The 26,573-nt window shown below is 54.1% G+C and overlaps 1 protein-coding gene across 1 annotated transcript in view; it reads right to left on the bottom strand.

Annotated features, from left to right (window-relative positions):
- The window catches only part of PPP1R42 (protein phosphatase 1 regulatory subunit 42), a 541,010-nt gene that overhangs the window by 165,757 nt on the left and 348,680 nt on the right, over window positions 1-26,573 (bottom strand). Inside the window, exon 8 of the mRNA XM_078687204.1 lies at window positions 26,104-26,221. Coding sequence (XP_078543330.1) covers window positions 26,104-26,221 — 118 coding nt within the window. The remainder of the gene's footprint in view (window positions 1-26,103; window positions 26,222-26,573) is intronic.

The raw sequence follows: 26,573 nt of genomic DNA, 5'->3' as shown, positions 1-26,573 counted from the left end.
CATTGGTTTGTTGATTTGAAAATAAGCTAAGAACCGTTTTGTTCACTATAACGTTGTTATACCCATGGTACTTAGCTATCTGTTGGGTCTCCCTTGTTACTTAAAAAAAAAATCACGCAGTTCAGAGACATGTTAGACACAAAAATCGGGGCCGTAGGAGCGGATGTCACCTTGCTCCGGCAGGATCTGCGCAATGCAGTGGCCCGCATTACTGAAACCGAGACCAGAATCACCGAGGTTGAGGACGATGTGGTGATCCTTAAAAAGAAAGTGGCTACCATGAAGGGGATCCAGAAGGGCCTCGCGCTCAGGGTCGAGGACGCAGAAGGCCGGGCCCGGAGGAACAATCTACGCTTTGTGGGATTTCCGGAGGATAGTGAGAAAGGCGACATGGCGGAGTTCCTGACCCGATGGTTGGAGGGGTGGCTCCCCCCGGAACCCCTGTCGCGCTGCTTTGTGGTTGAGAGGGCGCACCGGGGGGGCGTGGCTTAAGCGCCGACGAGCATGGTCGCCTAGGTCCCGAGCTCCGGGCCGATCTCGGCGAATTATCCTGACAGACCCCCTCCCCAGCGGCGCCACCGACCTGCCGCGATCCATGAAGGCCTGGGGACGACTCGGCAGCAGTTGTGAGCCGAGAGGGCTCCGTGATCGCCTTGAATCCGGCGGCTGACGGGAGGTCGGAATACTGGCAGGCGCCATCTTGCAGTGGGCCTGCAACCGGCCCGGATCCCCGTCCTTGATTTTGAAGGGACCCCGAGGGGGCTGACCCACCGCCGCAGAGTGGGGGACGGCACGCTCGGAAGGTTGGCCCGGCTGTGCAGGACGCTGCGACCTTCTCGTGCAGGCTCCCGGGGACCCGCGGCAGCACCTGGTGGGTGTGCGAGGACGACAGCCCGGACCCGAGAGGAGCAGAGACAGCGCTGCATCCGGCTGGAGGCGCGTTTCCAGCTGCAGAGTGCGCCGCGCCTGAGGCAGTTCCGACGGCCCAGGTACTGTGGGGTGCGGCGCTGAGATCGCACGACGGACGCTCTGGGGCAGTGGCTTTGGACATTGGAGCCAGACGCGGGAGCCCGGTCCCCGGGGGCCCGAAGCTATCCGTCTGGTGGATTGAGAGCCGGGAACCTTCAGGGGCCCACTCACGCCTTGAGGGGAGCGTGCTGGCCCCCTAGTGGAGGCGTTTTGGAGCCTGTGACACGGGTTCTGGACAGCGGGTGGCTCTCGGCTGGCCTGTGTTGCGGTGCCTATACTTCCTGGCGCAATTTCTTGATCTTGGACCCGGTATCGCGCTGGTGGGGGCGTAGAACCACGTTTGAGCTCCCTTGGTTGGGGCTCTGCTTCCTGGACTTTGCGGACCTCCGTTGGGGGCCTGGTATGCTTTGGTGTGGCCTGCATGGCTAGCGGCCTATGCTCACGAAGTACCTGAGAGTGGTTCCACGCTATCTCCTAGTATTGCCCGCCAGCCCTCTCCCTACATCACACACGGGCCTGCTAGGTGGAGGTGCGCCCTGCGACCTTGGTACCTCTACGGGGCAGCCATCTGGTGTTGGACGCAACTGGGCGCGCTAGTGGTGCATCATGGGGAAGCCGCGGAAGGGTGCTGGTGCGACCTCGGCGGATCAAGCTGAGGACCCCCTTGAGGCGCACGACCATCAACCGGCAGATAGCCAGAGCACGGGCCTTCAACAACAGCAGATGGACCAGATCCTTAAGGCCATTGGAGACACAAGGGAAGTGCTACGTCAGGATATTGCGCAAGTCTCTACGAACTTAGGCCTACTGAAGGCAGATCACGACAAGCTTGCTGACCGTGTCAAATCCACGGAGCTGGTGCTTGAGAAACTCGAACCGGCCCAGAAAACGACGGACGCCACACTGGAGGATCTGGTACGTAGGGTGCGACTCCTGGAGAGGAGAGCGGCTGATGCTGAAGGGCGCAACAGACGCAACAACATTAGAGTGGTGGGTTTGCCCGAAAACGTTGAGGGGGATGACATGGTCTCTTATCTTGAACGCTGGCTGCGAGATGAGGTGGTGCCTGAGGGCCTGACGAACTTCTATACTTTGGAGAGAGCTCATAGGGTCCCAGCCCGACCTCTGGCCATCCCCCCCGACCCGTCATAGCCCGTCTCCTGCACTTCAGGGATCGAGACATTGTTCTGCGGCAAGCCAGATTGAATGGTCCGTACAAGGTGGATAATGCGTCTGTGTCTCTCTTCCCCGACTACTCTCAGGAGGTCCAGCGCGACCTCTTTTCCTTTGTGGCTGTCAAGCGAGCTCTCCGCGACGAGAGAGTTCAGTACTCCCTGCTGTTCCCGGCACGCCTGAAGGTGCTGGTGGACGGAGTGGCGACGTTCTGTGACACGCCGGATGACGCCTGGCAATGGCTGGAACGATATCGGGCGGGCAAGGATGGTTCGGGTGTGTGGCCGGTGGCTACTGAGGGTCGGCCGCGGCGGAGCAGGCGCAATCGGAAGCGAGGACAGAGCCAGCGATGCCCACCGGCGTCGCAGACGGAACTGGAAAGGCAGGCCGCTTTACAAGCGGTGTCGCTTATTTCTGGAGTGGCGGCAGTGGGCCCTGTGATTGACTCGGGCTCCCGTATGGGCTCTGATGAAACGGGACAGGGAGGCTCGGATGGGGGCTCGGAGAAGGAGTCTGGAGATTTGCCTCGGATTACCCCCCAGACGGCTGATGGACTGTTGGACGAGTGACTGTCAGGCAGCTGTGCAGGGAACAGTAAGGAGGGGTGCTTGGCTTATGGCGATGACTGTGACAGAGCTGCTGGGGTTCCTTTCGAAGGGGTGTCGGGTGGGGCTACTCTCCCTGTCTTCCTGGGGTGCTGATGGTACTGAGGGGGCCCCATGGCGCTATGTATTTGATTGGGCGGGAGCGCTGTTTGGGTGATGGGGGGGAGAGGTCCCTTCTAGACTGGGATCGGCCCACCACGGAGTAGTGGACTTCGAGCTGATCTGCCGGAGGTGCTGCGCTATCCCCTCTATCTCACATATTCTGTGAGTCTCTGGTGCTTTCCAGAGTTTCCCTCATTTGTGGGGGTGGGAGTTTGGATGGGTAGCAACTGTTTGACGCCTGTTCTGGGGGTTGGTGGGTGGGGGGCGAGTTGGGGGTATGTGATGTTGCAGGAGTCTATCAGTGTGCCGCTAGGGTTGTCGAGGTTCTGTTACTGCTATAGCTTTACCAATGGCGGCTAAGTTGGAACTGAAATATGTTACATGGAATGTGCGGGGGCTCAACTCTATAAGTAAGAGATATAAGGTGCATGCATATCTGGTGCGCAGGGGGGTTCAGATAGCCTTTCTGCAGGAAACGCATTTGACTCTGGCAGAGGGGCGAGCGCTGCAGCGGCGTTGGAGGGGGCAGCTCTACTACACGACCTACTCCGCTCATGTGAGGGGGGCGCTGATTTGGGTTCGGGCGGGTGTCCCCTTCCAGCCCCTGAAGACGGAGATTGACTCGGAGGGGAGGTTTGTAGCGGTGATGGGGAGGTTAGATGGCCGGGACGTCACGCTTTGCAGTGTTTATGTCCCCAATTTTGACCAGGCCGCGTTCTTTTCGGCCTTCTCGAAAAGATTGGCACCCCTGTTGATCGGCACAGTGTTCATGGGGGGGGACTTTAACACGGTGATGGATGTGGATTTAGATCGCTCGCATCCTCCTCTAGCTCAGTCGGTGGTGCGCAGGGTGGCCAAAGCTCGGAGGACCTGGCAGGATCATTGGGGCCTCCTGGACGCTTGGCGTACGCTCCATCCCAACGATAGGGACTATTCGTTCTACTCCCCACCCCATGATCTCCACGTCCGCCTCGACGCCTTTCTCTGTACTGCTGGGGCCCAGGAACTAGTGTGCAGTAGCGAGTACCTGGCGAAGACTATTTCGGACCACAACCCTTGCTTACTCGCAGTCCTCTGGTCTAGGCAGCGGCAGCCGATTCCCACGTGGCGGCTAAATCCGCTGATGTTGGAGGATCCGGTCTTCCGCTCGGAACTGCAGGAGCGCCTTGAACGCTACTTCCAGGAGAACGCGGGCACCGCAACTACCAGAGCGGTCGAATGGGATGCCTTTAAGGTGGTGGTACGAGGCGCGTGCCTTTCTTCCTCGACCGGGGTGCGTAGGACACTGCTGGCTGACGTGGAGCGGGAGGAGGACTCCCTTAGGCGGGTGGAGAGAAGGCTAACCACGCGGCGGGGAGCGATAGGGAGGAGGTGATGGCGGCAAGAGAACGTGTAGCTGCACAAGTGGAGAGGCTTCGCTGCCATGACTATCGGGAATACATGGTCCGGGCCCATGCCGAGAGGGACCGAGCTGGTTCGCTGCTGGCGTGGCTGGCTAGCCCCCATTCTGGGGGCGCGCCGATTCTGTTCCTGACCACACCTACCGGGGCGCTGGTTTATTCCCAACGGGAAGTTAATGCCCAGTTCTTGGATTATTACTCGGAGCTGTACCGATGCAAGCTGTCCTCGCCTCCGACTGGTTTAGATGCCTTCTTGGAGGAGGCCCAACTGCCGCAGCTGGACCTAGAACAGGGGAACGCCCTGGGTGCCGCTGTGACACAGGGGGAGATCAGAACAGCGATTAAGCACATGGCTCGGAAGAAAACACCAGGGGGTGATGGTCTCCCTGTGGAGTTCTATGCGGCATTCCTGGACCTTCTGGCGCCACAGTTGTTGCGGGTCTATGGTGAGGCATGGGAGCTGGGCAGGCTGCCGGAATCGGCGAGGGAGGCGATCATTGTGCCGTTGCTGAAGAAGTAACTGCAAACACAACAATGATGGACAGAATGTGGATCAATGTCACACATACACCCCAGTCAAAAGATCTGGGCCCAAATCCATCGTTTTTCCACTCCACACCACCCTGGGTTAGACAATGGCGATATGCAAATCAGCGCTGACCCTGTTGCCCCATGGGAACAGTCCAGTCCGAATTACAAAAGCCATGTCCTTCCCAGAACGGAAACAAGCATCCGAGGACCGGCCCGGTTTCGAGGTAACACCTCTCATCAGCCCGGCTAGCTTGATTCCAGTGGTGTGGAGTGTCTGGGACTCACGTCTGAGCTAATGGCTTTTGTAGTTCGGACTGGACTGTTCCCATGGGGCACAGGGTCAGCGCTGATTTGCATATCGCCATTGTCTAACCCAGGGTGGTGTGGAGTGGAAAAACGATGGATTTGGGCCCAGATCTTTGGACTGGGGTGAATGTGTGACATTGATCCACATTCTGTCCATCATTGTTGTGTTTGCAGTTACCGCTCTAAGTGTACTGGGGATGCTCAGACGTGAGTCCCAGGCACTCCACACCACTGGAATCAAGCTAGCCGGGCTGATGAGAGGTGTTACCTCGAAACCGGGCCGGTCCTCGGATGCTTGTTTCCGTTCTGGGAAAGACATGGCTTTTGTAGTTCGGACTGGACTGTTCCCATGGGGCACAGGGTCAGCGCTGATTTGCATATCGCCATTGTCTAACCCAGGGTGGTGTGGAGTGGAAAAACGATGGATTTGGGCCCAGATCTTTGGACTGGGGTGAATGTGTGACATTGATCCACATTCTGTCCATCATTGTTGTGTTTGCAGTTACCGCTCTAAGTGTACTGGGGATGCTCAGACGTGAGTCCCAGGCACTCCACACCACTGGAATCAAGCTAGCCGGGCTGATGAGAGGTGTTACCTCGAAACCGGGCCGGTCCTCGGATGCTTGTTTCCATTCTGGGAAGGACATGGCTTTTGTAGTTCGGACTGGACTGTTCCCATGGGGCACAGGGTCAGCGCTGATTTGCATATCGCCATTGTCTAACCCAGGGTGGTGTGGAGTGGAAAAACGATGGATTTGGGCCCAGATGTTTGGACTGGGGTGAATGTGTGACATTGATCCACATTCTGTCCATCATTGTTGTGTTTGCAGTTACCGCTCTAAGTGTACTGGGGATGCTCAGACGTGAGTCCCAGGCACTCCACACCACTGGAATCAAGCTAGCCGGGCTGATGAGAGGTGTTACCTCGAAACCGGGCCGGTCCTCGGATGCTTGTTTCCGTTCTGGGAAGGACATGGCTTTTGTAGTTCGGACTGGACTGTTCCCATGGGGCACAGGGTCAGCGCTGATTTGCATATCGCCATTGTCTAACCCAGGGTGGTGTGGAGTGGAAAAACGATGGATTTGGGCCCAGATCTTTGGACTGGGGTGAATGTGTGACACTGATCCACATTCTGTCCATCATTGTTGTGTTTGCAGTTACCGCTCTAAGTGTACTGGGGATGCTCAGACGTGAGTCCCAGGCACTCCACACCACTGGAATCAAGCTAGCCGGGCTGATGAGAGGTGTTACCTCGAAACCGGGCCGGTCCTCGGATGCTTGTTTCCGTTCTGGGAAGGACATGGCTTTTGTAGTTCGGACTGGACTGTTCCCATGGGGCACAGGGTCAGCGCTGATTTGCATATCGCCATTGTCTAACCCAGGGTGGTGTGGAGTGGAAAAACGATGGATTCCGGCCCAGATCTTTGGACTGGGGTGAATGTGTGACATTGATCCACATTCTGTCCATCATTGTTGTGTTTGCAGTTACCGCTCTAAGTGTACTGGGGATGCTCAGACGTGAGTCCCAGGCACTCCACACCACTGGAATCAAGCTAGCCGGGCTGATGAGGTGTTACCTCGAAACCGGGCCGGTCCTCGGATGCTTGTTTCCGTTCTGGGAAGGACATGGCTTTTGTAGTTCGGACTGGACTGTTCCCATGGGGCACAGGGTCAGCGCTGATTTGCATATCACCATTGTCTAACCCAGGGTGGTGTGGAGTGGAAAAACGATGGATTTGGGCCCAGATCTTTGGACTGGGGTGAATGTGTGACATTGATCCACATTCTGTCCATCATTGTTGTGTTTGCAGTTACCGCTCTAAGTGTACTGGGGATGCTCAGACGTGAGTCCCAGGCACTCCACACCACTGGAATCAAGCTAGCCGGGCTGATGAGGTGTTACCTCGAAACCGGGCCGGTCCTTGGATGCTTGTTTCCGTTCTGGGAAGGACATGGCTTTTGTAGTTCGGACTGGACTGTTCCCATGGGGCACAGGGTCAGCGCTGATTTGCATATCACCATTGTCTAACCCAGGGTGGTGTGGAGTGGAAAAACGATGGATTTGGGCCCAGATCTTTGGACTGGGGTGAATGTGTGACATTGATCCACATTCTGTCCATCATTGTTGTGTTTGCAGTTACCGCTCTAAGTGTACTGGGGATGCTCAGACGTGAGTCCCAGGCACTCCACACCACTGGAATCAAGCTAGCCGGGCTGATGAGAGGTGTTACCTCGAAACCGGGCCGGTCCTCGGATGCTTGTTTCCGTTCTGGGAAGGACATGGCTTTTGTAGTTCGGACTGGACTGTTCCCATGGGGCACAGGGTCAGCGCTGATTTGCATATCGCCATTGTCTAACCCAGGGTGATGTGGAGTGGAAAAACGATGGATTTGGGCCCAGATCTTTGGACTGGGGTGAATGTGTGACATTGATCCACATTCTGTCCATCATTGTTGTGTTTGCAGTTGCTGAAGAAGGGCGGCCAACCCGCGTTGAGGACGGCGTACCGTCCCCTTTCGATGCTCACCGTGGACTCTAAAGTACTGAGCAGGATTTTGGCTACGCGATTGTCGGCCCATATGTGCTCCCTCGTCCACCCGGACCAGGCGGGCTTTATCCCCACGCAGAATACTTCTGCCTGTATACGGCGTCTGTTACGGGTCATGGATGTTGAAGGGGAGGGTCCTCCGTCCGCGGCTGTCCTATCGGTGGATATAGAAAAGGCGTTCGACAGCGTGGAATGGCCATATCTGTTCGGCGTGTTGCGTCGGTTCGGGTTGGGGGACGGCTTTATCCGCTGGACGCAGATTTTATATGCCTCTGCCAGGGTCCGTACGGGCCGTACAATTTGCGCGGCGTGTGCGGTGACGAGGGGTACTAGGCAGGGCTGCTCTCTATCCCCGCTCCTGTTCGCCTTGGCGATTGAGCCGCTGGCGGCGCGGGCGCGTCAGGGGCAGCATTATGAAGGGGTGCTGATGCGTGGTGTCCGACACCACATCTCCCTGTATGCTGATGACCTCCTGTTGTACCTAGCTGACACGACGGCCTCAGTACGGGGAGCGCGGGCCTTGCTTCGAGAGTTTGGCGAACTATCGGGTCTCCGTGTTAATTGGTCTAAGACTTGCCTGTTCCCCCTGACTTCCCGGTGTGCGCGACCTGCGGGGCTTGGGGAGCTGCACTGGGAGCCGGAGTGTATGCCATACCTCGGGGTTTACATTTATCATACCCACTCGTCCCTGTATGAGGGAAATGTGGGCAGAGCGTTGAGAGGCGTCAGGGGCAGTATTGATTTCTGGCGTACCCTCCCCCTATCTGTGGCCGGACGCATAGCTTTGCTGAAGATGGTGGTCCTCCCATGCTTACTCAATTTCTTCTGTACACTACCGGTGCGGATCCCGCTCTCCTTCTTTCGGACTTTAAGATCAATGGTGATAGGGTTCATATAGGGCCCTGGCAGGAGGCGCGTGGCTCTCTCCACCCTACTCCGGTCGCGGGAGGCGGGGGGGCTTGCTGTGCCGGATTTTGAATGGTATTACCTGGCGGCGCAGCTGCAGTGGCTCACCCAGGCGGTGGCGCGGGAGTTCAGAGGTCCAGACGGGCCACATGGCAGGATTATACAGCGCCATGTCCTGTCCTTCATATTGCTCCAGCAGGGCCTTCGCCTAGACCAGTTGTCTCTGGAGGAACGCACCCTCCGACATTGCTGGCTTCGAAGTCAGAAGCGAGCGGGTATCCACGTTCCATATGCGCCGGAGATCCCCTTAGGCATGTGCACAGCTTTACCGCACGGCGGGGACTGGTCAGGGCTAGCCGCATGGGAAGACTGTGGGCTCCATATGGTGGGAGACTTGTACAGGGATGGTGTCCTGCTGTCGTTTTCCGACCTGCAGGAGGCTTTTGATTTGCCGAGAGGCGACTTCTTACTCCATGCGGCTTTGGTCTCTGCGGTCCAGAGACGATGGAGGAAAGGTCGGGCGGAGCCACCTACGTCTTTGGGATGCCAGTACGTTGTGATGGCTGCTGGCACCTTTAAGGCTGTTACTTGCTTGTATAGGAGACTAGCGCTGGATGACCCCCCCCCATTGGACGCACTGCGGGAACGCTGGGAGACGGACCTGGGCCGGCAGATACCGGAGACTACGTGGCCCCAGCTTGTGCGCCGGGCCTGGAAGGGCACGCGCAACGTCCGATTTCAATTGGTCCAATATTTCACGCTCCACAGAGCGTATTGGACGCCGGCCAAGATCCAACGGGTTTTTGGTGGGGCACAGTCGGTGTGTCCCCGTTGTAACTCGGAGGGTCCCGACTTTGGACACATGTTTTGGGCCTGCGCGGGGCTTGGTTCCTACTGGACTGATGTTGTGGCCTGTCTGAATGAGATCACTGATCGTCAAGTTGAAACGGACATGGGAGTTTGCCTCCTGCTTTGGTTCCCGCACACCCCGACCACGAGGTCACCAGTAAATTCATCGACCTGGGACTGATCCTGGCCAAGAGGGAGCTTACTCTGCACTGGAAATCTAGGGGGGGTCCCAGCTTCTTGAGATGGCGGGGGTGTTTTCTGCAATGGGCATCTAGTGAGGGGACACTCCGCTTACAACTGGCCAACCGCGCAGCTAATGATAAAGCGCTAGAAACAGCTAGGTCGTGGTGCGCGCTAGTGGCAGAATTACAATCACTGTCAGAGGTTGCGGAGGATAGTGAGGAAGAGGCGCAGGCGAACCAGGGGGTGGAGACAGCAGTGGGGAGGGCGGGGACATCTACGGGGGACTTTGCACGTTAGGACTGCATTTTATTGGCTATCAAGGAACTAGAAAGTCGCACCAGGGGTTGTGAAAATGGGATGGGGTTGCATGCGCGGACCCGCTTGGCGTTTGAGATCAGTCAGGGTACGAGGGTTGCTGCCTGAGATCTGAGAGGAGCTGCCTGTGACTCCATGTTGAGTTATGTTGCATCAAGGATTTGACACAGGAGGCACACTGACAAGGGGGGGTGGGGGTAGAGAGGGAGGGGGTGAAAGGATAGGTAGGGTATGGATATGTGGGATGCAATAATTGAAATGCTGAAATGCGAACTGCAGAATGAAGCCTGCAATCATTTGTTTGTTTGTTGAAATGGAAAATCAATAAAACTTTGTTTAAAAAAAAAAAAGAGAGGGCGCACCGAGCACTTCTCCCGAAACCACCTGTGGGGGCCCGTCCTCGGCCCGTGATCGCCAAACTGCTCAACTATCACGACAGAGACGTCATTTTGCGACAGGCGCGAGCGAAGGAGCCCCTAATGTACGACAATCACAAGATCCTCATCTTTCCTGACTATACTAAGCTAGTGCAGCAACAAAGACAATCCTTCACTGCGGCCAAGGCGCGTATGAGAGAACTGAAACTTCAGTATGCCCTGCTTTACCCGGCGTGCCTCCGAGTGGTCTTCCAGTCCCGGACTCAATTCTTTAATTCGCCGGAGGAGGTCTTTGCTTGGACAGATGAAACGGTCCGCATCAGGGTGCATACTCCTCCGGGTCGTGACTCTGACTCTTCCTCTACAGGTGGACCCTCGAGAACTCCCCGGAGGTCGCGCAGCAGAAGCAACTGGCGTTCGCGCTCCCAGAAGAGTCAACCTTCCCGCAATGGGGAGTCGGGGGCAGCTGAGGAAGTGGATAATCCAACATCGGCGTCTTGAGGCCCCGTGCTACTCCGCGAGTCCTGGTCATGGGGCTCAGGGGCTCTCCTAATGAATCATGGCTGCATCGGAGGCGAAGTTTTTGCTTGTGACTACCCACTTAACTGTGTGCTTCATGTAGCATGTAAACAGGAGGGACGTGGGCTGGGGGATGCCTGACAGAGGGCGGACGTACCCACGGGGCTTTTAGGTTAGTTGGGTAGGGGTTAGGTAGAACTAGAGTGGGTAGTTGGTGGGGATCCATTGGGGTAGTAGGTACCTGGCCTCCCGTTGGGGGCTGGCGACACCCTATTCCGCGACAGGTACTTCCATGTTTGTGAGGTATGGGGTTGGGGGGGTGGATGGGTAGTTGCCGGGTTGAACGGGGGTGTTGGTGGGGTGGAGATGTTGCTGGGGTGGCATGGGGAGGTGGGGAGACGGGGGGGGGGAAGATGGGGATGTTGGGGTAACTTGTTCTAACACAGTGTCCATTCGAGTCCACTTAGAGTCCTATGTGTGCGTGTGGTCCTGGTCATCCAGGGCCTTGCTGTCCTTGCCCCCCGATGGTGGGTGACACCCATGTGACAGAACCCCCGCTGGCGTCCCTGCGCGTTGTGAGCTGGAATGTGCGGGGGATGCTTGATAAAATCAAGAGGGGTGCAGTCTTGCGGCTGGGAAAGAGAGAAAAGGCAGACGTGCTACTCCTACAGGAGACGCACCTTCTGGGAACCAAGACTCTGAGCTTACAGCGCTATGGCTATCAGCAGGTGTATCACGCTGGCTTTGTGCGAGGGTCACGGGGGGTTGCGATCCTTGTCCACCGCAGACTGTCCTATTCCCACGAGGCGCAATGGGTGGATAGCCATGGCAGATATGTCTTCATCAAAGGAAAAGTGGGGAACGAATCTATAGTCTTTGGCAGTGTGTATGCCCCTCCTCCGCTGCAGGAAGCTCGTGTTGAGAAATTGTTTGATGTGTGGGCCGGAATCCCGAATGTGATGGCGATAGTGGGTGGTGACTGGAATGACGTGATGGATGGGAGCTTAGATCGCCACAGGCCGGGAGGGGGCCAACAGGCGAATACCCTGACTAAATTGAAAGGCATGGTGCAGGGGATGGGCTGGACCGATGCATGGAGGTACCAGCACGCGCATAGCCGCAAATACACGTATGTCTCTGCAGTCCATGGGTCGTTCTCTAGACTTGACTACTTGTTCGTCCCCCATGGTTGGATGGGGCGAGTGGCCTCCACATCCATTCTCCCACGCGGTTTATCCGATCACTCCCCGGTTATGATGGACCTGCATCTGGACAGGAGACGGCAGCCTTTTAGATGGCGTCTCTCCACATGGCATTTACAGCAGGATAGCTATCAGTCGCATATGAGGAACGCAATAGCTCAATACTGGGACGATAATGACAGGCATGAAACGGATGCAATGACCCTCTGGGAAGCCTTAAAGCCCGTGCTCCGGGGCGTAGATATTGCCTGGTGTGCCGCGGCTCGGATAGCCCGTAGGGAAGCTATAACTAATGCGGCACATAAGGTCCGAGACCTGGAGGCGGAGTGTAGTACTGGAGATTCTGCCGATGCCGTAGGACAACTGCTCCTTATGCAGCAATCATATACCTCCTTGCTGATGGACGAAGCTCGCCAACTTTGGCTGGCTACACAAAGTAGGATCTATCAGTGGGGGGACAAATCCAGCGCCATGCTATATAGGCTCTGTCAAAATACGTTCCAGGCGCACTCCCTACCGGGCCTCTGTGATGAGGCGGGAGAGGCGGTGACAGCCCCACCTGCTATAGCGGCCAGCTTCGCGCGCTACTATGCGACCCAGTATACTCCTCGGGAGTTTCTTCCGGCGGAGGAAGTAGACAAATTCCTAGCGGATCTCCCGCCACGGGCGCTGTCCGATGAGGGACGTGCCAAACTAGATCTTCCACTGTCAGCCGAAGAGCTGGGCGCGGCGCTAGGAGAACTGAACACTGGCAAGGCCCCGGGGCCTAACGGCTTCCCCTGCGAGTTCATGAAGACATTTCATCTCCAATTGGGAGCCTACTATAGGCGAGCGTTGGAGGCGGCCAGGGAAAGTGGTCGCCTTCCGGCTGATTGGAGACATGCTGAAATTGTGGTTTTCTGTGAACCTGGGAGGCCTCCTAAACAACATGAGTCTTACAGGCCGATTTCGTTCCTGAATGTGGAGGCGAAGCTGCTGGCAAAGGCCTTGGCCAATCGTCTGCTCCCATACATAGCGGATCTGGTTCACCCGGACCAGGCCGGGTTCATGCCCGGTAGGGCGACACGCCACAATATCAGGCTTGCACAGGTGGTGGTGGAGGCGGCTCGAGCGGCCGGGATTCCGGCGGCGCTTCTCCTGGCGGACATTGACAGGGCATTTGACTCCCTGAGCTGGGTCTACCTACGTGCCCTCTTGTCTCGCCTGAACCTGGGGCCCCGATTTCTTTCCTATATACAATTGTTGTACACCGACTTGACGGCTTCTGTGAGAGTGGCGGGAGCAGCGTCCAGCCCCTTCCCTATAGGCCGGGGCACCCGTCAGGGATGTCCCCTTTCGCCCTACCTATTCGCCCTAGCGATGGAACCGCTTGCGGCATGGGTGCGAATGGACGCACAACTGCGTGGTGTAGAATGGGAGGCGGGACCATCCGACAGAATAGCGCTCTACGCCGACGACGTCCTTTTCTTTCTTACAGACTTAAATAAGGGTCCTTTAAATTATGCGTATCTTTGGTGAAGTATCGGGCCTCTGCCTGAACCTACGGAAGTCTACACTATGGACACTGGGGGTTCGCGGGGGTCTGGGGCCCTGGGCGGATACATTGCAGGTGGCTGCTGGGGGACTTAAATACCTAGGGATATTCCTGACGGACGTCCCGGGGGTCTCGTGGGCTCGCAATGTACTGCCTGTTTGGGACCGGGTGCGCTCGGACATGACGACATGGTCCAGAATGCCCCTGAACATCTACGGTCGCTCGGCAATATTCAAAATGGTGGCTCTCCCGCGCCTACTGTATCAGCTGCAAAATCACCCATACCCAATTCCGCTGCAGTGGTTTCGTCGAGTGAACTCGGCGCTGAGTCAGTTCCTTTGGGCGGGTGAGGTGGCGAGAGTGGCACTTCGCACATGTTTCCTCTCTACTTACTCCGGGGGATTGGCCACGTCGGACATTCTGTCCTACTATCAGGCGTCCCATTTATTGATCCTAAATGAATGGTGGTACGGAGATCGGAGCGATCCAGCCTATGCCCTTGAGAGGTATTTGATGGACCCAGATACGCAACACACCATTTTATATGCAGCGGCGGTGCGTTAGAGGCTTCCGGAGGTCACTCAGGTAGTCTTTCGAGTGTGGCGCGGAGCGCTGCGCCGCATGGGATGGTGGAACAAATTGACGAGGGAGACTCCCCTCTGGCATAATGGGCGGCTGGCATCCCTGCGGGGCTTTAGTGGCTGGGATGCTATAGGTATCTCGGCCCTGGGCCATGTAATGAAAGGCACGGCTCTTAAAACGTTCCAAGCCCTGCGAGAAGAATACGATATGCCCCAAACACAGTTCTTTCGCTATCTACAGCTCCGGCACGCTTTGTCTCCCTCCTTGGTCGGTCTAGACTCCTTGCCTGAATTCAGCCCGCTTGAGGCTAAGGTCTTCATGGGTGAGATGGACACTAAGAAAATATCAAGTATATACCAGACGTTAATCATACATTGTTCCTCATCTCTAGATACCCTACGATCTACATGGGAAGGGGACATAGGAGACCTGGAGGAAGAGGACTGGAGGGAGGCTTTGGGGGCCCCGAGGGGGGCGGCAATAGCGGTTCGCCTGCGCTTTATCCAATTTAAATATTTGCATAGAGCCTACTTGTGAGAAGTTGGCCTGATATGCAGTGCTCACTATTCTAGTGATCACTATGTATCAGTCCAAACAACCCTTATTGATGATTGGTTGTAAGTCAACCTTATAGACCAGCTATCCTAGTAGCATGGATACGAGCAGTCTAAGGCTAAGACTCTAGAGGGCGTGTTAAGCCAGCTGTTTTACCATCACATTACCCCTTGAACACCCAGTGAAAGGACACCACATAAGTTGTTATGAAAATAAACAGTGTATTTATTTATAACAAGACTACCCTGGCTCTTTATGAGACAGGGAGCTAAGCACACAACAAAACTCTTATAAAAATACTTCAAGTCGCACAATTTACACAAATGCCCGAGGGGCACGAAAAACCATATACTACAAAAGTGGAATGCGTATTACTAGCAGGTAAGTAACGATTCTCAGAGGCTTTGGGATCGCTAGGGCTGGACTACTGAACCTTTAGATTTCTAGCAGGAGGCCTAGGGAACTCGGGTGCAGAGTGTGCACTCTCATGCGGGATGCGGGACAAAGTCTATGGAAGCTAGTAAAGACAAAGTTAGTGTTCTCGGGCGAACCCGACTAGGTAGGTCAAAAACGAAAGTGGATCTGGACCCTTGGATAGTGAGGCTATGCTGAGGCACCGAAATGCCGAAGTTACCTAGCCCAGGGGCTGCAGCTGCATAGGTCTGAAAAGACGTCGGGATTCTCCGTTGACGAACCAGGAGCCTGAAGGAAAAGAGTTGCTGGCAGGCGACCAGTGAAGATTGTTCGGGTGATCCAAGCCTGGATCGAAGATAGATGACACCTGAAAGCAGAGGGGACCAAGTTCGTGACTACTAGCCAGTAGTCAGGTGGCACCAGGAGGGCACCGGATGGTAGTCACCTCGACTAGGTGAGTGGGCGACGCTGGGCTCTGTAGTCTCACGGACCAGGAGGCGTTGTCGGCGACCAGGATGGAGGTACGAGCTGTCCCACGATGGATGGTGCTCTCGACGTCGCTGGACCCAGGATTGGGGCAACAAGTCTTGGCAAATTCAAGCCCACGCGGTGGACCTAAAATGGCGTCTGGGGTGGACCAGGAGGGTCCGGGGTGCTCCTCTCTTGGAAGGGAGCAAGGGCCAGTCTGGAGCAACCAGACCAGCAACAGTGATGTCGTCGGGCGTCGTTAAGAAGGCCACAAGCCAGCGGGCTAGTAGCCAAACAACGCGGTGAGCAGCAAAAAGCAGAAGGGCCCCACGCAGATCGTGGAGATGCTGGGAGGCTGAACTTCGGTGCTGGGGCTGCTCAGGGTCGGGGCTTCTCGGACCCCAAAGCACTCACCAGAGGATCCCTCGGCGGTCGTGCTGGAAAGAAGTCGTGCAGTCTTGAAGATGGCCGGTCCCTCGAGGTCTCGTCGCACCCACGGTTCTCAGCTTAGCTGTAGAGGTGGGTAGAGGTCAGAGGTGCCAGGGAAGCCGGTTCTCGTCGAGCTGGGTAGTCAGATTCCGGAGGAAGGACTTGCAGCAGACCGCAGTGTTCTTAAGATGGTGCCTGCGGATGCAGGGTGACTACTCCTTAGTCACAAGGGAGAATCTTGAAGAAGAAATCTTGATGTCCTTTCGTAGAAAGTCGTGTCTTGATTCCAAAGATGATCTAATTTGGAAGGGGGCCTGCTCCTACCTTTATCTTGGAAAAGGGGGCTGGCACGCGACTAAGTCCTGCCCTATGGGTGGGACCGGGAGGGGGGTGGTTACACCCCTCTCCTTTGGCGGGCTTTCCCCAGCTCAGGGGCTGGTGTGCCCCTGGAACTGGTTCAAGCCGGCCTATGCACAGTGAGCACCGGGGTGCCACTTGCAGTCACCATCCTCTGTAGCCCTGCCTACCTGGAATACACAAAACCCTGTCTGGGACGGTGCTGGCACCGCCCCTGGCAGGAAACCCTTTGTCCTTGCCTCCTGCTCTGGGAGGACTCCCAGCAGCAGGAGGGCAGACTTGTGTCTCGGTGGCAGCATCCATTTTGTGGATGCTAAGGCTCTGTCTGACTTTAACCGGGGTTACAGGTTACCTCCATGTCGTGTCCCTCTAGAAGGGTGGAATGCTAACCCCGTCGCCAGAATTGGCGAGGGGTTAGTATTCCAATTCGTATGACACCTTACTCGACATGTTTTGATAAAGCGATACCAGAGTTGGCATATAACCGCGAGGATTATAATGCACTTAAGAGTATATGGTATGCGATATCATGGAAACGGCGAAGGGATAGATCCCGAAAGCCGCAGACAGGCTCAGCTCATGCCAGAGCACTATCTCACACGATTACAAGCACTCTGCCTTCAGGATTGTTAAGGCCTGCCATAGGAGTGACTGATAGGAGATCTGTGTGTCCATTTAGGTTTAGATATAGGAATACTATATCTAAAGCAAAGGGTGTTTACACCTCCTTGCCCCAGCTGTCGTGCAGCCAGTTGTGTCAGATTTAGTTAGTCAGTCCAGGGGTGGCATAATACATGCTGCAGCCCCTGGGAGACTTCTGGGTGCACCTCAGCCCTGGTTACAGGGACTTGAGAGGGCCCAGTGCCAATTCAGTACCTGGGTACAATTTGGATTAGAGAGAACAGCTAGGCTGTGGGTCTGATTAGCAGGCCCACAGCCAGGGAAAGTCGTAAACCAGTGAAGCAAAAAGCAAAAATCTGGGTGATCATAGGATTGCAGACCCTACTCTCCTACATGACCCCCCCCCCCCCCAAACTTTGGGACAATAAACTAACCTTGACCAGGTGAGTCTTCTTGCTCTAAGTGGAAATACCTGGAGAGCCCATCAGCATTGCTGTGATCAGTACCAGGTCTATGCTCCACTGTAAAATCCATCCCCTGTAGGGAAATGGACCACCTAAGCAGTTTGGGGTTTTCACCCTTCATCTGATTTAGCCACAAGAGGGGCTTGTGGTCGGTCTGAATGGTGAAGTGAGTACCAAACAAGTAGGCCCTCAGCTTCTTCAGGGCCCAAACCACAGCAAAGGCCTCCCTCTCAATAGCTGACCAATTTTTCTCTCTGGGGGTCAGCCTCCTGCTAATGAAAGCAATAGGCTGGTCATTACCACCAAAATTCAGCTGAGACAGAACAGCTCCCACACCCAACTCAGAAGCATCTGTTTGGACAATGAATGGCTTGGAGTAATCTGGACTCTTAAGGATAGGTGCTGTGCACATGGCCTGTTTTAGGTCATTGAATGCTTTCTGACAGCTTGCTGTCCACTGAACTTTCTTTGGCATCTTCTTGCTTGTCAGGTCATTAAGAGGGGTCACTATGGACCCATAATTTCTGACAAACTTCCTATAGTACCCAGTCAGGCCCAAGAAAGCTCGAACCTGAGTCTGGGTGATTGGAGGAGTCCAGTCCTTGATGGCCTGTATCTTACTCTCCAGTGGCTGAACCTGGCCTCCACCTACAAGGTGGCCCAGGTATACAACCTGTGTCTGCCCTATCTGGCACTTAGTGGCCTTGATAGTGAGGCCTGCCTTTTGCAGGGCCTCTAACACTTTCCTCAGGTGGACCAGGTGATCCTCCCAGGAGGAGCTAAAGACAGCAATATCGTCAAGATATGCTGCACAGAAGTCATCCAGCCCAGTGAGGACTTGATTCACCAACCTTTGGAAGGTGGCAGGGGCATTCTTCAACCCAAAGGGCATTACCACAAACTGATAATGACCACCAGGGGTAGAAAATGCTGTCTTGGGCCTGGCTTCCTCAGCTAACCTGATTTGCCAATACCCAGCTGTCAGGTCAAATGTGCTTAAGTAGTTGGCAGAAGCCAATCTATCTATAAGTTCATCTGCCCTGGGTATGGGGTGGGCATCAGTCTTAGTGACTGCATTGAGGCCTCTGTAGTCTACGCAAAACCTCATCTCTCTCTTACCACCCTGGGTGTGAGGCTTTGGCACTAGAACTACTGGGCTAGCCCAAGGGCTATCTGAGGGCTCAATGACTCCCAGCTCCAACATTTTCTGCACTTCTGTTTTGATGCAGTCTCTGACATGATCAGGCTGCCTGTAGATTTTACTCTTGACAGGCAGACTGTCTCCAGTGTCAACCTCATGGGTACACCAATCAGTTTGGCTGGGTGTCAGAGAGAACATATGTCTGAAGGATTGCAGAACTTGCCTGCAATCCTGTTGCTGATGTTCAGAGAGGCTGCCACAAAAGACAACACCATCTACTGATCCATCATCAGGATTCTGAGTGAGCAGGTCTGGGAGAGGGTCACTCTCTTCCTCCTGTCCCTCATCTGTGGCCATGAGCAAGCTCATGTCCTTCCTGTCAACATATGCCTTGAGCCTGTTTACATGGAGCACTCTGAGAGGGCTCCTGGGAGTTCCAAGGTCCACCAAGTAGGTGACCTCTCCCTTTTGCTCAATGATGGTGTGGGGCCCAGACCATTTGTCTTTGAGGGCTGCTGGTGCCACTGGCTCCAGTACCCACACCTTCTGCCCAGGCTGGTATACAGTCAGGACAGCCTTCTGGTCATGCCAAGCTTTTTGGAGTTCTTGGCTGGCCTCTAGGTTTTTGGATGCCTTCTCCATGTATTCAGCCATCCTGGAGCGGAGACCAAGTACATAGTCCACTATGTTGGTTGCAGGCTTTTTGAGAGGTCTCTCCCATCCTTCCTTCACCAAACACAGGGGTCCCCTTACAGGATGCCCATACAGAAGCTCAAAAGGGCTGTAGCCAACCCCCTTCTGTGGGACCTCTCTGTAAGCAAACAAGAGGCAGGGGATCAGGACATCCCATTTTCTCCTAAGAGTTTCAGGTAGTCCATGAATCATCCCTTTGAGGGTCCTGTTGAATCTCTCAACAAGCCCATTGCATTGTGGGTGGTAGGGTGTGGTGAACTTGTAGTTCACACCACACTCCTTCCACATTGCAGTCAGATATCCTGACATGAAGTTTGTACCTCTGTCAGAAACAACCTCCTTAGGGAAGCCCACTCTGGAGAACACTGCAACTAGGGCCCTTGCCACTACAGGTGCTGTAGTGGTCCTAAGTGGAATAGCTTCAGGATACCTGGTGGCATGGTCCACCACCACCAGTATAAACTTGTGCCCTGATGCTGTCTGGGGTTCCATTGGACCAACAATGTCAATCCCCACTCTTTCAAAGGGAACCCCCACCACAGGTAGTGGTATGAGGGGGGCCTTTGTTGTGCCACCTGACTTACCACTGGCTTGGCAAGTGACACAGGAGCGACAAAACTCCTTGGTATTCTCATTCATGTGGGGCCAGTGAAAGTGTGAGACAAGCCTGTCCCAAGTCTTTGTCTGACCTAAGTGACATGCAAGGGGAATCTCATGGGCCAAGGTGAGAAGGAAACCTCTCAGAGACAAGGGGATGACCAGCCTCCTGGTTGCACCAGGCTTGGGGTCTCTTGACTCAGAGTACAGGAGTCCATCTTCCCAGTATACCCTGTGGGCACCTGTGGCATTCCCTGCAGCCTCAGCAGCAGCCTGCTGTCTGAGGGGTTCAAGGGAAGGGCAGTCTAACTGTGCCTTCCCCAGGTCTTCTCTGGAGGGTCCCCCTGAGCCCAGAAACTCAACTTGATCAAGTTCAAGCTCTTTAGGCTCAGTTTCCCTCAGCTCTCTCAGATCAGCCTCCTCAGAGACTTGATCCTCAACCTGGGGCAAGGGGGAAGGCAAAGCCTTACCCTTACTGCTCTTCTTCTTGGAAGGTGTCTGGTCCTTTCTTCCAGGATCCAGCACCTGTTCAGTGGGGCATCTTCTGGCCTGTGACCTAGTCACAGCAAGCACATGTGCTGGCAAGCCTAACATTTCCATGTGAGTCCTCTGCTCCACTTCTGACCATAGTGATGACTCCAAATCATTGCCCAACAAACAATCAACTGGGAGGTCTGAACTGACTACAACTTTCTTTTGACCACTTACCCCTCCCCAGGAGAAAGCAACAATCGCCATACTATGACTGGTAGTGACGTTGCTGGCATTGGTCACCAGGAAATCTGTACCTGGCATGATCTGTCCAGGGTCCACAAAGTTAGGTGTCACCATGGTGACACTGGCACAAGTGTCCCTATAGGCCTGAGCCATTTTGCCATTGATTAAAGGTGTCTGCCTGTATTTGCCCAAAGTATTGGGACTTACATCAGGGGACATATCCATATCCCCTGTACAGACAAGGACAGCCTGAGTGAGTGTGCCAACTAAGTTGTCAGACCCCTCAGTTCCCAAGGTTAGCCCAACTAATGCCTTGGGAGGTGCACTACCACTACTGACTGTACTAGGGGGTGCAGTTGCCTTAGGGGCTGTAGTGGTAGAGGTTTGCCCTCCTCTTTTGGTGCACTCACTAAACCAGTGAGACTTACTTTTACAGTACTGGCACCACCTTTTTGACTGGCCTTCTTGAGTCTTCTTCTTCTGGGAAGCCTGACCCCCACCCTCTTTGGTTTGTTGGGGACCTGGTGAAGACTTCTGGTCATTTTGTTCACTCTTAGCATTACCCTTCTGGTCTGCTTTCTTCTGACCACCCTGGTTCTGGTTCTGGTTCTGCTTGATCCTTGTTCTGACCCATTTGTCTGCCTTCTTTCCCAATTCTTGGGGAGAGGTCAGATCTGAATCAACAAGGTGCTGGTGCAACAACTGGTTCTGACAATTATTTAAAATTTGTTCTCTCATCATCAGATTATACAATCCTGTGTAATCAGTAACCTTGCTACCCAGCAACCAGCCCTCCAAAGCCTTAGTGGCACTATCCACAAAGTCAGACCAGTCCTGAGACTGAGTTTTCTGGGTGTCTCTGAACAGCAACCTGTACTGCTCAGTGGTTAAACCAAACACATCAACCAGTGTATTTTTCAGGACCTGGTAATCATTAGCATCCTCCACTCTTGTAGTGAGGAGCTTGTCTCTACCTTTACCATCAAAGGAGAGCCACAGTATAGCTGCCCACTGACTTTGGGGAATGCCCTGCACAGTGCAGGCCCTCTCCAAAGCAGCCATCCATTTCTGGATGTCATCCCCTTGCTTAAAGGGGGGCACTATTTGTGTCAGGTGTTTAGTGTCTAAACCCTTCTCTCTATCTCTTGGGAGATTGCTGCCACCAGTGGGAGCTAACCCACTCATCTTCTGCTCTCTTGCAAAGGCAAGCTTTTCTTTGGCCAGGGCAAGTTCTTCCCTTTCAATCCTCAGAGTAGCCTGCCTCATCCTAGCTTCATGCTCCCTTCTCTGAGGGGAAGTCAATCTCCTCTGGGGAGAGTTCCTTCTCCTCTGGGAAGAGGCATTAGAGTGCAGAGATCTATTGGAGTCCCTAGAAAGAGATCTATCTCTCCTAACTCCAAGGTTAGGCCTACTTAGGGTCAGTACTGGGGGTCCCCCAGATCCTAGCCCAAGCAAGTCTATGTTGGCCCTAGTTAGCCTTCTGACTACCTCAAGACCTTTGTCTACCTCATCCCCAGAGAGCTCCTCAGGGTCCTCCTCCTCAACTGCATTTACAGTGTTGTGGAGGTCTGGATCACCAAGGTGCCCCTCTAAGGCTGGCATATTCCCCTCTCCCTGAGATGCTTTACTAGCATCATAGGTCTCTAAGAGATCCAACAGGAAGGGAGTGGTGGGGTTAGCCCCCTGTTTCAATTTCCTGGAGGTACACAAGTGTCTCAACTCCTGGAAATTGAGAGCTGCATATCTTGAGCTGACCTGTGGAGGGTCAATCACCACAAGAGGGGTCCCTGAGGACTCTCCCTGGGTAGACATGCTTTTCTAGTGAGGTGTAAGTGGTGCACTTACCTACACTATATGTTTACCTACTGATCCCTTGCTAGAGTTGTAGTTTAGGGTGTGCTAGGCCCTAGGAGCTACAACAGCTGGTTCAGTAGAACTCATTCTAAGCTAAGTTATATGTACCTTTCGTACTTATGTGATCTTTCACAAGATATTCTTAGGATATGTGTGGTAAAACAACAGCAAGCTCAAATCCCAACCGCTGCTCACCAATGTGAGAAGTTGGCCTGATATGCAGTGCTCACTATTCTAGTGATCACTATGTATCAGTCCAAACAACCCTTATTGATGATTGGTTGTAAGTCAACCTTATAGACCAGCTATCCTAGTAGCATGGATACGAGCAGTCTAAGGCTAAGACTCTAGAGGGCGTGTTAAGCCAGCTGTTTTACCATCACATTACCCCTTGAACACCCAGTGAAAGGACACCACACAAGTTGTTATGAAAATAAACAGTGTATTTATTTATAACAAGACTACCCTGGCTCTTTATGAGACAGGGAGCTAAGCACACAACAAAACTCTTATAAAAATACTTCAAGTCGCACAATTTACACAAATGCCCGAGGGGCACGAAAAACCATATACTACAAAAGTGGAATGCGAATTACTAGCAGGTAAGTAACGATTCTCAGAGGCTTTGGGATCGCTAGGGCTGGACTACTGAACCTTTAGATTTCTAGCAGGAGGCCTAGGGAACTCGGGTGCAGAGTGTGCACTCTCACGCGGGATGCGGGACAAAGTCTATGGAAGCTAGTAAAGACAAAGTTAGTGTTCTCGGGCGAACCCGACTAGGTAGGTCAAAAACGAAAGTGGATCTGGACCCTTGGATAGTGAGGCTATGCTGAGGCACCGAAATGCCGAAGTTACCTAGCCCAGGGGCTGCAGCTGCATAGGTCTGAAAAGACGTCGGGATTCTCCGTTGACGAACCAGGAGCCTGAAGGAAAGGAGTTGCTGGCAGGCGACCAGTGAAGATTGTTCGGGTGATCCAAGCCTGGATCGAAGATCGATGACACCTGAAAGCAGAGGGGACCAAGTTCGTGACTACTAGCCAGTAGTCAGGTGGCACCAGGAGGGCACCGGATGGTAGTCACCTCGACTAGGTGAGTGGGCGACGCTGGGCTCTGTAGTCTCACGGACCAGGAGGCGTTGTCGGCGACCAGGATGGAGGTATGAGCTGTCCCACGATGGATGGTGCTCTCGACGTCGCTGGACCCAGGATTGGGGCAACAAGTCTTGGCAAATTCAAGCCCACGCGGTGGACCTAAAATGGCGTCTGGGGTGGACCAGGAGGGTCCGGGGTGCTCCTCTCTTGGAAGGGAGCAAGGGCCAGTCTGGAGCAACCAGACCAGCAACAGTGATGTCGTCGGGCATCGTTAAGAAGGCCACAAGCCAGCGGGCTAGTAGCCAAACAACGCGGTGAGCAGCAAAAAGCAGAAGGGCCCCACGCAGATCGTGGAGATGCTGGGAGGCTGAACTTCGGTGCTGGGGCTGCTCAGGGTCGGGGCTTCTGGGACCCCAAAGCACTCACCAGAGGATCCCTCGGCGGTCGTGCTGGAAAGAAGTCGTGCAGTCTTGAAGATGGCCGGTCCCTCGAGGTCTCGTCGCACCCACGGTTCTCAGCTTAGCTGTAGAGGTGGGTAGAGGTCAGAGGTGCCAGGGAAGCTGGTTCTCGTCGAGCTGGGTAGTCAGATTCCGGAGGAAGGACTTGCAGCAGACCGCAGTGTTCTTAAGATGGTGCCTGCGGATGCAGGGTGACTACTCCTTAGTCACAAGGGAGAATCTTGAAGAAGAAATCTTGATGTCCTTTCGTAGAAAGTCGTGTCTTGATTCCAAAGATGATCTAATTTGGAAGGGGGCCTGCTCCTACCTTTATCTTGGAAAAGGGGGCTGGCACGCGACTAAGTCCTGCCCTATGGGTGGGACCGGGAGGGGGGTGGTTACACCCCTCTCCTTTGGCGGGCTTTCCCCAGCTCAGGGGCTGGTGTGCCCCTGGAACTGGTTCAAGCCGGCCTATGCACAGTGAGCACCGGGGTGCCACTTGCAGTCACCTTCCTCTGTAGCCCTGCCTACCTGGAATACACAAAACCCTGTCTGGGACGGTGCTGGCACCGCCCCTGGCAGGAAACCCTTTGTCCTTGCCTCCTGCTCTGGGAGGACTCCCAGCAGCAGGAGGGCAGACTTGTGTCTCGGTGGCAGCATCCATTTTGTGGATGCTAAGGCTCTGTCTGACTTTAACCGGGGTTACAGGTTACCTCCATGTCGTGTCCCTCTAGAAGGGTGGAATGCTAACCCCGTCGCCAGAATTGGCGAGGGGTTAGTATTCCAATTCGTATGACACCTTACTCGACATGTTTTGATAAAGCGATACCAGAGTTGGCATATAACCGCGAGGATTATAATGCACTTAAGAGTATATGGTATGCGATATCATGGAAACGGCTAAGGGATAGATCCCGAAAGCCGCAGACAGGCTCAGCTCATGCCAGAGCACTATCTCACACGATTCCAAGCACTCTGCCTTCAGGATTGTTAAGGCCTGCCATAGGAGTGACTGATAGGAGATCTGTGTGTCCATTTAAGTTTAGATATAGGAATACTATATCTAAAGCAAAGGGTGTTTACACCTCCTTGCCCCAGCTGTCGTGCAGCCAGTTGTGTCAGATTTAGTTAGTCAGTCCAAGGGTGGCATAATACATGCTGCAGCCCCTGGGAGACTTCTGGGTGCACCTCAGCCCTGGTTACAGGGACTTGAGAGGGCCCAGTGCCAATTCAGTACCTGGGTACAATTTGGATTAGAGAGAACAGCTAGGCTGTGGGTCTGATTAGCAGGCCCACAGCCAGGGAAAGTCGTAAACCAGTGAAGCAAAAAGCAAAAATCTGGGTGATCATAGGATTGCAGACCCTACTCTCCTACATGTATACTAGAGACAGATTGTGGAGAGCGGGTCTGATAGCCTCCCCTGATTGTCTGCGGTGTGGCCGTGATAAACTGTTGAGATTTTGGACTGGTGTCTGGGACTGCCTGTCTGAGGTGTTGGGTTGGGACCTCCCCCGCTCCCCGAAATTGGGCCTCTTGCATGTCATGGAACAAGTGGGGGGTAACATCTACAAACGCCATCTACTACTTCTGGGCCTTACAGTGGCCAAACGAGATATCGCTCGAGCCTGAAAAGACCCAAGGGCTCCCTTGCTGGGGGTGTGGAAAAGGGGATTGGACTTCTGTATGGGGCTGGAGCGCCCGGTGTTTATTGCCAGGGGCTGCCCCCAAAAGCATTTTAAAATTTGGAAGAGGTGGGCGGAATATAGAGGGCTGTGGCTGGAGCCGCCAGCATGTTGAGATGTTGATGACGGACACTCGCTTGTGGAACTAGGGTGAACGGATACACGCACGGACTTTGTTACTGGATTGTATTTGCTATTGGACCACGTTGACACTGTGAGGGGTTAGGGGTGGGATCCGGGCGGGAGAATAATGAGACAGGGGGTTGGGGGTAGGGAGTTCAGGGATGGGAGTTTCTATTGAGTATTGCTTGTACTGATTGCAGATTATGATTATTTCATTGTACACTGCACCTCTGGTGATCGGAGAGCAGTGCCCTCTTTGCAATATTTCAACACAAAAATTAAAATAATAGAAATTGTTTTGAAAAAAAGAAAACAGTTTTTGGACATCAGTATTTGAACAATACAACATTTTGTTACCTAGATGTTCAGATAGGACTATGAGCTTATCTCTGTATTTTGGTGTTTGACAAACCGTGTTGCCCCTCAGATCCAGTCTCCACAATTGTCTCCATTGACTTAAAGCACACTCCAAATCCTGAAATTGTAAGAGAAAAGAAAACAGGGTTAACATATTTTCTTTTTAAAAAGTCAGCCATAAAGAGAAAATGTAACACAATATCCCAATTACCCTAAACATGTAGCTACCTAATAAAATGTATGACTAAGGCAAATATGAAACATGTATCTCCCCCACCCTCCCTACCCCAAAAAATAAAAAGCTCAGAAAAACCATTGTGTGACTTTTAACACCACATCGCAGTGTGGACTCCCTCATTAAGGTGGCTCACCATAGCAGCCCTGGTAATACTTCTGAGAACACAATGGTGATAGGAGGATGCTTACAAAGGTCTCAGACACTGGCACTGGGTCCTGTGCTCACTCTGCCA

This window comes from Lissotriton helveticus, chromosome 4_1, assembly GCF_964261635.1.
Source record: "Lissotriton helveticus chromosome 4_1, aLisHel1.1, whole genome shotgun sequence".
NCBI classification, from domain to species: Eukaryota; Metazoa; Chordata; class Amphibia; order Caudata; family Salamandridae; genus Lissotriton; species Lissotriton helveticus.
Note: the sequence above shows the minus strand (reverse complement) of the source record. Positions and strands in the feature narration are given on the sequence as shown.